Genomic DNA, 14,364 nt, shown 5'->3' on the forward strand with positions numbered 1-14,364 from the left:
CTTAGGCTGTTAGTAATTGGCAATTGAAACTTTCTATTTGAAAACCATTAATAATTTTTTACGACAATATTCCAAGAAATGAATGCCTTGTCACTTTAGAGCTCGCTGGACTTTCCTCGTTGCTCTGGATACGGACTTCCTCGGACTTTCCTAGATATTTAACACAGTGTTTGGACCTTGAGAAAACAAAATGAGAGAAAACTAGAAGGAGAAGGGGAGAGAAATTTTTTTGTGCACAACACTAGAATTTGTTATTTTCTTTCCTCTTTCTCCCCAAACCAAACAATGCTCAATGACAATGTGGATCAGTTGCAAACCCAAATATATTGAGTTCAAAACTTGATAATCTCTTGGGGCCAGGCCACAAGGGAGAATTTTTTTGTGTTCTCCTAATCCCGACGTACATGGCCCGTCTTTGACCGGACCGGAGAGGAGAATAGTTGAGCTGCGCGTAAATTGGCCTAAACACCCCTGACCGAAAAAAAAACGTGTACACCAAGTAATTTAAGGGAAACAGCTAAAAAAAAAGTAAAATGAGAGAGGAAGAGAAAACTAAATTGAAGAAAGAACACAACTTCCATTAACTTTCTCTTTAAATCGAGAATTACAAGAACAATTACATTTTCATCATTTCCAAACGACATTAAAAAATCTGTTGAATCATAATTGCAATCGACACCACCACCACCAATGGTGTCTGCAGAGATATCTGTTGAAAGATCCTCATTCATAGCAAAGGATGAATTGCCAACATCTTCCAAACCAACATCTGCAGAAAACATGTAAGAATCCGCAGGAATTATTAACTCTCTGTCGTTCTGCTCCACAGTTACTGAACTCTCTTCAATGTCTTTGTTCCTAACCGTGACCCAATCTTCATCCCAATCCCAACTGGGCAAATTTGAACTAATCAAGCTCAGAATCCTCTCCGCCGGAGAATTAGAAGAGGAACTGACGTGGGTCGAGTTCCGTTGATCTTCCGACTCCTCCACCGACTCCCAAAAACCCTGATCCAACACACTTACCGGAGAATCCCTAGTAAACGTGCCCGTAAGCTTACCCTGACATGCTGAGTTACTGTCAAACACTTGCTCAAGAAAAGGATGTTTCATAAGTTGCTGAGCTGTCCACCTCTCTTCGCAATCCCTTTCCAAACACTTGCTCAAGAAATCCGTGGCCTCGTCAGAAAAACACGCCGGGGACTCCGGCACGTCGCCGGAAAACCCGATCCGGTAGAGAGTCGACACCGGGTTGTTCGACTCCGGCCAGGGGTGGGACCCAGTGGCCATCTCAATTATGGTGCACCCAAGAGCCCAAACGTCGGCCTCGAACCCCTGTTTTTCGCCGCGGGCGACTTCCGGCGCCATGAACGCCGGTGTGCCGGAGATCGCTGACGTTTCCTCCACCCTCTTGGCACAACCCAAATCAGCAATCTTGACACCATTTTCTGCTAGTAGCAAATTCTCCCCCTTGACGTCGCAATGCACCAATCCGTTCAAATGAAGGTAGTCTAATCCATTCAGGATTTGACGCGTGTATATTCGGATTGTCGGTTCATCAAGCGATCCTCCTCCTTTCTTGATTTTATCTGAAATTGAGCCGCCTGGGATGTACTCCATGAAAAGGTTGTACGTGGGATTGTTGAATTCAGACGTAATTTCGAAACCTTTGTACTGGACTATATGGGGGGAGCTCAATTGAGAGAGAAATTGTTGCTCTTTTTGTAACAAGCTAGAGCGAGAGAGCTCGGCGGATTTGACGGCGAAGAGTTCACCGGCGGTGGAGGCGGCAACGGAGACGGTCGCGGAGCTGCCGCGGCCGATGGTGGGTCCCCTGCTCCACTCCATTTTTGTGAGAGAGAGAGCAGAGAAGTTTTAGATAGGTTTGGAGGAAAAAATGGTGTGTTGAGTTTGGTAAGTTGGTTTGAACTTTGATGAGTTGGGTGTGAAGTGTGGTGATGATATTTATATGCCCTTTTGCGTACAAGTGGGGAGAAAGATTCAAATCCGGCCAATAACGGTCTATGCATTACACGGACTATTTTATTTTTTTGAGCCTTTCTTTTCATTTGATCATTTCTAGTGATATATATGTTCGGACACAAATTTAATATGATATATATTTCAAAATAAATTTCACTTGCAATTTCGTGGCATGGCAATGTATGCATTGACGGTAGATTAATTAGCCTAGCCTCTATATTATATTAATGAATTTGTAGTGACTTTTATATGAAAACACGAGTTACGTAAAATTCATACGATACACTTGAAAACTATATTCATCGAAGAATTTTACACAACTGTATTTAAATTTGTATGAAACATCTCTCCTACGCATATTCTTTCTTTCTTTCTTTTTTTCCCCTCTCCCTAAATTACTTGCAAGAGGTGTGGGAGATCCACGTTGAAAAAGGATGGGGGGGTTGACAGGCTTGGCCGACTATGGGCGGCGGTGGTGGTTTAGCCTTGAATAGTTGAATGGAAAAAGGATTCACATGAGAGACAGAGGGAGAACGCGTAAGCACGTGCCTTAGATGTGCGACATCAGCGGGGACGTAATCAACCAAAAAGCAAAAGCATATGCTATTCAACAACTTAGAGCAGAAATTCTGAATAAACAAACAAATAAACTGAGCAGAGCAGATTCCCTCTTTATTATTAATTAAAAAAAAATACACAGATATCTTACTAGTAAGGATTAATGAATTTAATTCCCCTGGTTTTTCCTGGATGTCCGGAGCAGCTTGTTCGCTCAATTCCGAGACCGGTTGGTTAACCGGTGAAATCCTTCTGTAGCGCCAAGGTTTGAAGGAGTGTTTGGCGTCCGTGAGATTCGAATATGTGACCTCATCAAGAACAAACACTTATTTGTCTTCACATACCCAGAGAGATCGTAGAAGTCTACTATTGAGGCACGCTTTTCTTTTTAAAAAAAATCTAAGGCCGGCGTAAATTTTTTTTATAACTTTCACAGACATCATTGTAATGATTAGGAGGAGAAAGGTTTGATGAGATCAATTAAGTAGCATGGCAACGACACTCCTTTAAATTATTGGCATTATTAGAATTGAGAAGTCCACTATTATTAATTCTAATTAACTGGTAGTGCCTCTCACGCTAAGAGCTTGTAATTAGGATTATTCACATGGGTGGAATGAAATTGACCCGCAGATTAAGGTATTTCCATGTTGGTTGTCATGGCATAATAATAACGTACAAATGAACCAATAAATATGTGATCCCAATTAGCAGTATAACCCATCTTCACTACCTCTTTTTGGTTAAGAATAGTTATTGATTTCCTTCTAAGATTCTTAGTGGTTGTTTCAAAAAGTTATAAGCATAGAAACTCTTCTTCTTCTTCTTCCTTTTTTATATAAATAATGTAGGGTGTCCTGGGTTAATAATGTAGGGTGTCCTGGGTTACTTTCCGCGCACCTCAGACTAATCCTTAAAACCCTCCCATGCATAGTCTTTTTCATGCTTACACGTGAGATGAGGTGGCTCCAAAAATCGTCAACAAATTAAGAGAATCGAACCTGAGATCTTAGAAGATGAAAAAGGTTATACAAATGGTGTGTTTCTGCTAATTTTTTGTGTGTTCATGCTTATGACAATAATCAAGTTGTTTTCGCTAAATAATATTCTAGTTGATATGTGTGAAGAGAATGACTTGCCTAGAAACCCTAATATAACTTACCAAAAAAATCTATGCTTTAGTCCATTTAGTTTAAGGGAAAGAAACCCTAATATAACTTACCAAAAAAATGAAGCCACCCTAATATTAACTACCGAATAAATAATTGGCCCAGTGATTAAGACATGAGAATCAAGGGTTCCATGCCTTTCAAATTTGAGGCTCGAAACTTTCCAAGTGTTAAGAGTTCTCGTGGGACGTCAATCCGTGCCAAACTTTACTTCAATTTTAATCTAGCTCCCCACTAATAAGCGGTCGGAATGATTATCGAGAGTCGAGAAGTTAAGCCAATCTGGATACGTGTAATTTAGTCCGAACACTCCAGGTCGATTTTGAGAAAAGTTGATACTAATGTCTTGATTGTGGTGTGAGAATGTAAGTACGTCATGCCTCCAACACCACGCATCTTGCAACCCACTTAAAGCCATTACTTTCTCACAATCAAAGGAGGAGTAACGTACGCATCAACGCAAAGCATAAAACTACCAAAAGTAGCTGAGATGCTAATACCAATAATAACTTGTGCTAGCTGAACATGACGGCGAAAAAAGTGTGGGAGCAGCAGTGGTGGACGGCAGCTCATGCATGCTTGATTTTGTCGGTATTTTGAAATTTGAGATCTGGTTACAAAAATCTGAATGCGTAAGTAGTACTACTGTAGTAACAATCAAGTAAAGCCATTAAAGGTGCTTCTTTTCATTCTTTCTCTTCACAGTTCACACACATCCATCCATCCACCGCCAAATGATCCCCAGCCCCAAAGGATGTTCTCCTGGCCTTTTTGCCTTTTTTGCCCCCTGTTTCGGGTGGAAAGTGAAGCAGGGGATTCAGCATTGTGTTGCTTTTACATCGCACCCCCTGGTAATTTTAGCCTTTATTACGTACAGTTATTCAACGTTATCGGGACCAAGTAATTATTCAGTGCTTTCGGACCGCCGTGCGGTGCTCCAACACGTACCCTTTTGCGCCTCACATCTCAATGAGCTCCATATGCCTAGTAATGGGCCTCACTTAAATGTGCGGTGGAGAAGAGGGATGGGGCACCACATGGCATTGCCTCGGAAGTCAGGACCAGCTTATGCGTATAGATGAGCATTTTTTTGAGGATGAGTTCTATCGTCCACAAGCGAGGGCCCTATTTAGAGTTAGGATAAGCTCCGACATAAAATGATCAGACAAAATTGACACTCTCTCCATCACGGATTGCTGGTCTCTTTTTACCATTTCAGACCTTCAGAACAATTATTTATATCTTTTAGTAGTTTATAACATTTTTAGTTTTGATATAGATCATATATTAATTTTCTTCAACAAAATTTTCAACATCCCTTATAGATTTATAGACCGTGAAACACAAATAATTTTTCAAGTGGCACGATTGCCTAAAAAAAAAAACAATTTGAGACGGAGGGATCAAGTGGCATATTTAGGAGGTGTCGAATTTGAGACGAGAAAGAACTCCTAAATCTCAGAACTCGACCACCTAGCTAGCTATTTGACATGGTGTTGGAACGAGCTACTACTTTTGCTGCCATGCACATAACAGTTGGCCGAAAAGTGATTCTTGTTGGCCGAATTTCTTTATTCAGTTTGTCATGCAGTTATTTGTTAAGTACAGTATCGTCATTTCCTAAAAAGCACGAAATCCAGAACAGATTCAGTGCCATGCATCGCGGAAGTTGCAAGTTGTAGGGGTCTTTATCGCAGTATATCAAAAACTAAGATATTTTCTATTCTCTAGAAAAGATAAAAGATATTAATCGCACAAGGCACAAACCAGAATTCTCTGGTTTCATAAGCTAGTCCACATATTAGTTGAGAGTGCAGAAGACATGACATAGTCCTGTAGGGGATCCCACCGAACCCATGACAGGAGTCAAAGGTAAGATTTCATTGTGTGTAAAGAGTACATTTAGCCCATCAAACGACGACTAGCTATGGAAGTTTGAACCCTAGTACTTATTAAGCCAAGCGCTTCAATTACGTGCAAGGATGGGACCGAGGGGTTTAGTGGCGGTGACCGTCACGACAAGAATTTTAGAAAATGTAATTATTATATGTAAAAAAAAAAATTTATGCCTAACTTATATATATAGTCTCACCACCACTAAATTTTTTTAGTATACATTTTGCCATTGCTAGGATAAAATTCTAGTTCCATCCTTAATTACTTGCCCATCTAAACTACAATTGAAAACCTCTAGTGTTTTTGTGGATGTTAGCATGAGTCATATAACCACTTTTTTTATGCTTATGAAAAAAATTCATATGGAGTAACCACTTGGTGGCATTAGCACAAGTCATACGAGGATGGGGGTACAAATGGCCCAAATCTGACAGGCAGACAAATGGCCCAAATCTGACATGCAGACAAATGGCCCAAATAAAGGAACGTAGAAGCCCACGATCTGGTTGCCTAAATTAGGGAAAATGACGACGTGTTTTGATAATTAATATTCGCCAAAGATATGCTGAGAACATTTGTTAATGCTGAAAATATCATAGTTGGCAGATATTAATTATCAAAACACGTTCTTGGCCATCATTTTCCCCCTAAAATTAACACACATGGAATCGATCTCCTGGTCTAGCTGGGCTGGGACTAAAGTTCCCTTCGCAGGCAATAGTGTTTCATAAGTCAGATCCAGGATGGGCTAGAGACTGGCCTCGACGGGGGCAGTCTCGTCGGGACTCAGTGCTCCTGGAGAAATACTCCAGGTGCTTTCCAAACTGTGTAGGCACACCAGTGTCTGGAGAATAGATCTTTTACAACAGTGTTCCAAGATAATATTCTCTAGTCACCACAAGAAATAATACTGTTTTTTGTGCCAATATTATAAACATCAGCATGGTGTTAATATGTTAGTTAACAAGGGATCCAAAGATTGTCCATAACCCTGAACCCCATATTCGCCTCCCGTGGTGCTTGAACCTCCACCTCCACTGTGGAGGAAGGATGAGACAACCAACTTAGAAAGAATTTCTCCAAGAAATAATTAAATTATACTTTTTGCAACAGGCAATTAGTGTCTTACGGTCGCTAAAGCCCTTTTGCGACGGGGTTGCGATGGAGATGGATGGGGGCAATTTCGGGGGGGGGGGGGGGGGGGGGGGGGGGGAAAATCTTTATGTTACTCCATTTGGCTCAATTTAATAGTCATTTTTAGAAGTTCGTGCCACTTTTCAATTAATTATAGCTTGTAATCTACAATGTTTTATATGTGATTTTAAAAATATTGTATTATAAAACTAATCGAGATCTATCAAATAAAATTTATATTAGATATAAAATTCATTACCAACATAAAGTTATAACTAATTTTTTTGATACACTTTCACAAATATCATTGCACTTTTCTCGGATATCAATACGCATTTTGCTTATTATCCTACATCTTTTGAGAGGAGGTTAGAATGATCCCTAGTTTTTTTATCCGCTTAGAATAAAATGAGTGACTATTTATAAATTTGGACGGAGGGAGTATATATTTACAATCTACCATTTAAAACAAAATTTTATTAATTGGAATAAAAGAGCCACACGGTTAGTTACTTCCTTTTTAACTCGTTATCATCAGATTCTCCTAGGAAAATAGTCGGCTGACTCTGCACACCTCTTGGTCGGTCTCTTCCTTATTAACTACCGTTGAGCACGTTTGATGGACAAGACAGTAAGAGAAAAAAGGGTTTTAACTTCAGGGAAGCCCCGCTCCCACTAGGGAAGCCAATTGGGCCACTACGTTTAGGACCACTTATATGGTCGATTATCAATTGAGGGGAGTGAGCCACTACGTTTAGGACCACTTATACGGTCGATTATCAATTGAGGGGGAGTGATTTTGTTCCCGTCTGTTGAAAAAGAATGTGTGAATTGAGATCACTTGACGGGTTGATATAATGTCACGGATTCATTCGGTCTCGGCTTCCACCTGGCCCAGTGTTTTTGAGGTGGAACTTGAGACTGAGTTGGCCAGTAGTAGTGCTGAGTGGCCGAACATGAGTGAAAACGTGAAATCGCCTGAGTGCGCCTGTGTAGAGACACCGTTGACTCCGTTGAGCAAAATACTTTGCCTATCTCTTCTCATGGGCCAGCGGCACCCAATCTCTCTTTCTCTCTCTCTGGCTTCACTTCAGAGTTCGATAGAATTAAAAAATTCAATGTAGAGACACAACAAAAATACAATTAAAATTCCGATCCAATATACGCACAAAACTAACGCAATTTTTACAGGCTGTTGTCCATTTACTTACATGAAATGAGAGAAAAAGGGCTAAAGGCCTGTATTTTACTTACATGAACGAAAAATATGGCGCTAATGAGCTCTAGTCCAGTTGGTATATTTCGTGGATCTTGGAGGCCAGAGTTCGAGCCCCATCGTAAGCGTTTGGGATTCAAGGCTATGAAAAATCTTTGAAACTTCTTGTTAACTAATCTATTAACACCCCGCTAACCCTATTGATGTATACTCCGTACAATATATTGGGAAAAAAAAAAGAACGACAAAGATAGCAACGCACTTGTCGAATATCTACAAAACTCGGGTTTGTACGTATTATGCAAATTACACGCCAAGAAATTGGTATCAGATTCGACGAGATTTTAAGCAAACAAGACGCCAAATCAAAACGGCACCTGATAGTCTGATACCAATTTATTAGTGCGAAGCATTGCTGTTGCTACTAATATTATTGTGTGGGCTCACATTTCCCATAACGGAAGCAATAGCCGCTACCAAAGCCGCCGTCAAATCCGGGTCCGCCGTGATAGCCGCGCCCGCAGCGCTCATCATTTCCCGAGAGCTCTGAAGCCCGCAGAATTTACTAGTCTGGTTGTACAAAGCCTGTTGGCCAAGATTCTGTGGCCCAGAGGCCAGATTCTGGTTTGGAAAATGGATGTGGCCGAAGGGGCCTTGTGGCGGTCTCGTAAAAAGCGAGGGGTTGGGAGTGCTGGTGGTGAGGTCTAACGTGACGGTGGGAAAAGGCGACGAGGCCGATATCGTTGTGAAGTGCGGGGTGGTGTACGGGAGGATTGGCGTGGTGTTGAGGAGCCCGCCGTGGTGGTCTGAGCTGGAGGTTGAACCGGAGAGTAGCATTGAGGCTGCGGCTGAGGTTGTCGATACCATCATCATGGCAGCCGGAGGGAGGGGGTGGTTGTGATTGCCTTCGTAGGTGGTTGTTAAGATGGTTCGGTCTTCTGCACACCTTTGCACCTGTTGGCATACCATATAGGGCTCGAGTTAGTTGAGTGAAAACACTATGGTTGATGATTAATTACTCGATTATGTATATATTCTTTGTTCACGAGCGGAATCCGATTTTTTTTGGTCGAATTCCAAATTTTTTTTACGAAAAGAAGCTAATAAGCTAATTTTTTCGTCTTTATTAAAAAAAATTGGATTTCAATCGTAATTTTTTACTTTTTAGATTTCTCTCTCGTCCTGACGAAGCAATAATTTTCAAAAAATTGACGAAAATTAACAAATGCAAAACAAAAATTGAATAAAAACAAAAAATCAGCGATTTGACTTATAATGCCAAACTAGGCCTTAGTACAGTATCAAGAAACCAAGCTACACACGGTACAAAACATCAACAAGGTGACAAGTCTCCATTGTACTACCTTAAAGTCAAAGATCTATATATTAATGTGGCCTAAAGTTTCTAAAAATACTGCTTTCACGACATTGTATTTGTAAAACTGTTTGAAAATTAAAAATAGATTTTGTTGTGGAAATAGGAATGCAAAAACAAGCGAAAAAGACGTACTTGCTTGCGGACTGGACAACCAAGTGCCATGGTGCAACGATAGTAACCTCGAGGGCACGGGTTTCCTTTTGCCATCTTTTGCCCGTATTTTCTCCATTGGCATCCATCCGAGATCTACAATGGATTAAGACGACTCATTCCATGCCCAAGTATTGTGTTTTAAGGAATTTCTTATTTGTAGAACTAATGTATATATAGTAAACTTAATTCCTTTTTTTAATCGACCAATATATATAAGTTGATCAATAGATATTACTAAAAGAAGGGATGGCCTTTGAGTTCATATAGCTAAGCAAAAATGCTGTAGCTATTTGCGATTAGCTACGGCATTTCCGCTTAGTTGAGATGTACACAAAAACAAAACCTCCGGTTAATCTTTAGTTCTTGTAAAAAGTAGCACAAGATTTTTAAAAAAATTTCGCCATAGGCAAGTTGAGGTAGATTAAAAAACAAGTAACGATACTGGTTCATCAGCTCGAATTCAGAATTTTTCAGTATTTAGTTGTTGGTGGTACCAACGGATTGATCCTTTGATTTTACCAAAACACGTGCATGATCCCCCCCAAAAAAACATCAGAAACTCATCATGAGTTAATAAAGCTCTCCAAGGGCTTGATCGATCACAATATATCTAGAAGCTTACCATAGGTGCCTCGGAACGTGCACGAACCGAGACACGGACTCTCCTCATCGCAGCCTGATCCGCGGCCTGGTCGCAATCCTTGGAAGTATCAAGCTTAGGCACTTTGTTTTGAACCCAATCTTGAGATGCAATTTCAGGGCTCTCTTCATGGCCGCGGTATCCACAACGACCGCGACTTGTTCTTTCCACCGATTGCTCATATTTTTCGGGAATGAATTGTCTAGCTACCATGGCTCCTCCAGACCTTTTCTCCTCTAGTACTATTCCATCTATCATCTAACCATTCCAAGAAGAAAAATAAGTAGTAGCTATGAAGAATCATAACATGCATGATGGAGAATTAATGTATAGTTTGCTTCCTATCAAAAAATAAATAAATTATATTTTGCTGTGGGATAACAAAGTCGATTCTAATTTGAAAAAGAAATGAAGGAAATACTATGATACACAGTCCATATATTGATGCATGTGTACAGAATATAATTTTCAAATTTTATTATAATTCATATAATTTGGACAGAAATTCATAACATCAATCTTGCATTTATAGATTTTAAAAATAAATTCTTTGCTTTTGCGCATATCTAGTTAAGTACGTAAAATCTACGTTGAATTCGTAACATTAATTATTAGTATGAGTCTTTGCATTGACATTATGAAGTCTTATTCGAATGTTACGGATTTATACGCAAAAGTATTTGAATTTTGTAAACACAAGTTTTGTATATATAAATAGAGATGTTTAGTACTGCTTCGGACCAAGATTAAACTCTCTTAAAAAAATGCATTTTTATCATGAAAAATTCAAAATTTCTTTGGTTTTTTTTTTTTTTTTATATAACTTAAAAGGACTCATTGATATTACGTAACTAGTTGCAAATAGTTTGAATTTTTTCCGACAAACATGCATTATTTTTAACTTCTTAGTTTGCGGACAGGGCAATCTTTTTGGCACAGAGGCAGTATATACTAATTAATTCGACGGAAGATTACCTGTCTTTCTTCTCCTGTCTTGGTAATTCTCTCGATCTGTTGCTGCTGCTTCATTGATGCAATTTGCAGCTGTAAGGTATAATAGTTGTTGGTCACATGATTAACCATGCTTCTCAACCTTTGATTTTCCGTTTTCATCCTATTAACCTCTGCTTGCAATACTGATAACTGCACCAATTAATTTACAAAAGTCCTAATTAATTATACATATACACAAAACTTCAAGTAAGGGCGTCTTTACCATATTAAGTTAATGAAGTCCCTTTCCTGACCAATTTGTAATGACCCGAGCCGCTCAATATGTTTAGAACGTGATTTTAAGGGTACCCTTAAAAAATCAGCAAAAAAAAGGACCGGAAAGGGCTTGATCCAAGCAATTTTTGTTTGTATTTTATTGAACGGTTCAAATAAAAACTGCTCAAATCAAGCCCTTCCCGGTCATTTTTTTTGCTGATTTCTAAGGAGTACCCTTAAAATCACGTTCTGAACATATTGAGCGGCTCGGATTATCAAAATTTTATCGGGAAAAATGAGAAAAGGGAGCGTCAGCATTTTATTTAAAATGAGAACACCCTTAACTGAAGGGGACTTCATATATATATTTGCTAAGGAAAAACACGTACATATTCCTTGCAAATTCGAAAATAAACACCAAACCTTATTGCTTTGATTTCGCTTCTCTTTAATGTGAGGTGATGTTTCATCGTCAACCACGGATTTATCACTATCCGTTGGGGTGGTGAGAAGATTTAAACCAGTCTGTACGTAATCAGCGAAACTCATCAGATAGCTAGCTAGGTACGATAGTCATCGATCACAATTCATAGTATTTGTACAAAATTTTGGTTGGAAAATTGTAACATCGATACAGAAACAATACTCCGAATTCACGATTGGTGTTCTAAAATTTGTATGCCCAAATGTTGCGAATTTTAGACAGAAGTTCAGAATTCATGATATTATGAATTTACATGCACAAACGTTATCATGTGGCGGTACCTAGCGCGCATGGTCCAAATCCAAACACTTTCTCTCCTCCTTAGCCAATCGACCACTCTCTTTCCTCTCTCTCTCTCTCTCAAATTTTGGCTGTCCAAAACACGTTTAGATGACTCGGATATGCACGCTTGGGTACTACGTGAACTATACCTTATTTGCACCCAAAAACTATTTGGTTTACATCCAAATATGAACAAAAAATTACAAAATTTATCTTCACCTATGTATCCAGTTCACTTTAACCAAAAAACCAAAAGATAATAAATAAATGAAACAGGAAACGAACGAACTTACATCGATTTCGTATCCTGGTGGCATCCCGTGAACATGTGCTCTACTCTCGTTCTTGACATCAACCCATAAAGTTCTCTTGGAATTCAAGTGACTTTTGCTAGAGAAGAAATCCATCTCGTTGACAATCCGTTTTCCGCCGGACGTAGCCGGAGGATAAACTCGATCACGACGATCTCCCGCGTCGAGACTCGGATCGGAGGCGACGTCCATGATTTTTGTTCTTAAAAAATAGTGTTTACAGGTCGAAGACTAGCTTAGTATATATGGAGGTACTAGTATTTTGGAAGGGATAAATAGGAGCTCAGTCCAACTCCTTTTCTTGTCCACAATAAATTCTATATATCTTATTAATGGGCTAGAGATTGACAGTGAGAGATGTGTTAAAAGTCTTTGAACTACTGGTAGAAGTCTTCTTGCAAGTTAAATTAAGACTTGGGAGTTAATAAGGAGACTAAGACTAATTAACAAAATTATAAATGGAATTTAAATTTTCGAACACGTATTCAGAAACAGATATTTTGTGTGTGGGTTCTGCACATCTGGTAGAATCTACAGGCATCAAATTATAATATATGTGTTCAAATAATTTGAAGTCTAACGTGATGCTTGCATGATCTCAAAGGACGTTGCTTCCTACTCCATTGGGTGGTCAAAACTTCCTTACGTGGGACCCACAAAGAGTGGGACCATCGGGCCGTTAAATTCATTGACCTTCTCCGTTGGTTACCACGTGGAATGCGCCGGGCCAACCGGGGCGTTCAAAGAGAGAATTAGTCATGCCACCTTTTGACACACGGTCATGCACTCTTTGGTCTTTTCTTTTCTTTTTTTTAATAACTAGATATTCGGGTTAACTTACACGCACTTTGATTAGTAATCGGGCAAATTCGTCAGTAACCCAATTAATGTTTGGAATTGATAGAACGCACATGGGGTCGAACTCCAAAACAAAGGGCTCCTAAGTTTTCTTATTGTCATTCACTACTAATATATTCCTTCCGTCCCAATTTGTTTGTCCAATTGTCGAAATACGTGTCTTTCAAAAATATACTTATATCTTATATTTTATAATATTTTTTATGATTTTGAAGATTTTGTATAATAAAACTAATTGAGATCTATCAAATAAGATCCATATTGCATATTAAAAACATTACGAATTGAAAATTATAGTCAATTCTTTGAGAGGTCAAACGCTCTCAAAAAGTCAAAAAAGGAACAAACAAACCGGGACAGAGGGAGTAACCAAGTACCAACTCCAAAGGGTTCACAATTCACACCACACACTCTCTTTTTTCGTAACAACTATCGCGTGTTTTCTCTCTCGTAAGAACTCCGAATTAAAAGATAGTACCTCATATTTGACATTTATCATGAACCAAATTCATTCTACATATAGGTCGTTATTCATATTGCATAAGCGTTGAATCGACTCCAAATTAGTGCATCAATTTCTACGCAGCAAGCATTGACAATGGGTTTTTTCTTTTTGCCTTCGTTCTTTAGCCTTCGGGCTTTTTCAACAGATTATTTTGCATTTGGGTTGACAAATTGAGGAATATTGAGATCAATCTTCTTGATATATATCAAGACACGTACGTATGGTTGACAGACATTTCGGCTGATATTTTAATACAACGGTAAATTTCAGCTGGAATTCTGTAATGTGTGATCGAGGGTCTAGGAGGACTTGGGGGTGTTCCAAATTACCTTCTTATTTTAAAAGTTTTTTTTTTAAAATTTTAAATTAACTCAAATATGATGAAAATGAAAAATAATTTTTTGATTTTTTTTTTGCACCATATAAAAGATCTCAATGAGATCTATTAAACAAGATCTATATTGATAGAAAAATTATTTACGTAAATACATAATTTTTAAGCTTAAAATTACCTTCTTTTTCAAAAAATACTTTTTGGAAAAACCGAAACACACTTGGGCCCGTTCCGGAACCGAAATAAGAACTTATT

The 14,364-nt window shown here is 38.9% G+C and overlaps 2 protein-coding genes across 3 annotated transcripts; both read right to left on the reverse strand.

The window, feature by feature from the left end:
• Window positions 1-289: 289 nt before the first annotated feature.
• LOC131328755 (mitogen-activated protein kinase kinase kinase 18-like) lies at window positions 290-1,999 on the reverse strand. Its single transcript, XM_058361656.1, has 2 exons — window positions 554-1,999; window positions 290-471 (listed from the first exon to the last, which is right to left on the reverse strand). Exons 1-2 carry the CDS (start codon window positions 1,845-1,847, stop codon window positions 290-292), a joined length of 1,476 nt encoding a protein of 491 aa, XP_058217639.1. The 5' UTR covers window positions 1,848-1,999.
• A 5,880-nt stretch (window positions 2,000-7,879) lies between these two features.
• On the reverse strand, window positions 7,880-12,708 carry LOC131329874 (WRKY transcription factor 42-like). 2 transcript variants are annotated; one of them, XM_058363286.1, is made up of 6 exons: window positions 12,395-12,708; window positions 11,759-11,860; window positions 11,102-11,269; window positions 10,109-10,384; window positions 9,466-9,579; window positions 7,880-8,909 (listed from the first exon to the last, which is right to left on the reverse strand). In XM_058363286.1, the coding sequence occupies exons 1-6, from the start codon at window positions 12,602-12,604 to the stop codon at window positions 8,355-8,357; spliced, it is 1,425 nt and encodes a 474-aa protein (XP_058219269.1). In that variant the 5' UTR covers window positions 12,605-12,708; the 3' UTR covers window positions 7,880-8,354. The 2 variants fall into 2 exon arrangements, with proteins under 2 accessions (XP_058219269.1, XP_058219271.1); XM_058363288.1 differs by lacking the exon at window positions 11,759-11,860 and having other exon boundaries at window positions 8,210-8,909; window positions 12,395-12,661.
• Between the last annotated feature and the right edge of the window lie 1,656 nt (window positions 12,709-14,364).

The sequence above is a fragment of the Rhododendron vialii genome, chromosome 6a (assembly GCF_030253575.1).
Source record: "Rhododendron vialii isolate Sample 1 chromosome 6a, ASM3025357v1".
Taxonomy (NCBI): domain Eukaryota; kingdom Viridiplantae; phylum Streptophyta; class Magnoliopsida; order Ericales; family Ericaceae; genus Rhododendron; species Rhododendron vialii.

Bases quoted from the DNA above. Each gene is read 5' to 3' on its own strand.
- LOC131328755 (XM_058361656.1), bottom strand. From the start codon at position 1,847: ATGGAGTGGAGCAGGGGACCCACCATCGGCCGCGGCAGCTCCGCGACC. The intron at 472-553 runs GTTTTCTCTTCC...TTTTTCGGTCAG, and splicing joins TGTGTTCTTTCTTCAATTTA to GGGTGTTTAGGCCAATTTAC.
- LOC131329874 (XM_058363286.1), bottom strand. From the start codon at position 12,604: ATGGACGTCGCCTCCGATCCGAGTCTCGACGCGGGAGATCGTCGTGAT. The intron at 9,580-10,108 runs GTAAGCTTCTAG...AATCCATTGTAG, and splicing joins CACGTTCCGAGGCACCTATG to ATCTCGGATGGATGCCAATG. The intron at 8,910-9,465 runs GTACGTCTTTTT...GTATGCCAACAG, and splicing joins GTTGTCCAGTCCGCAAGCAA to GTGCAAAGGTGTGCAGAAGA.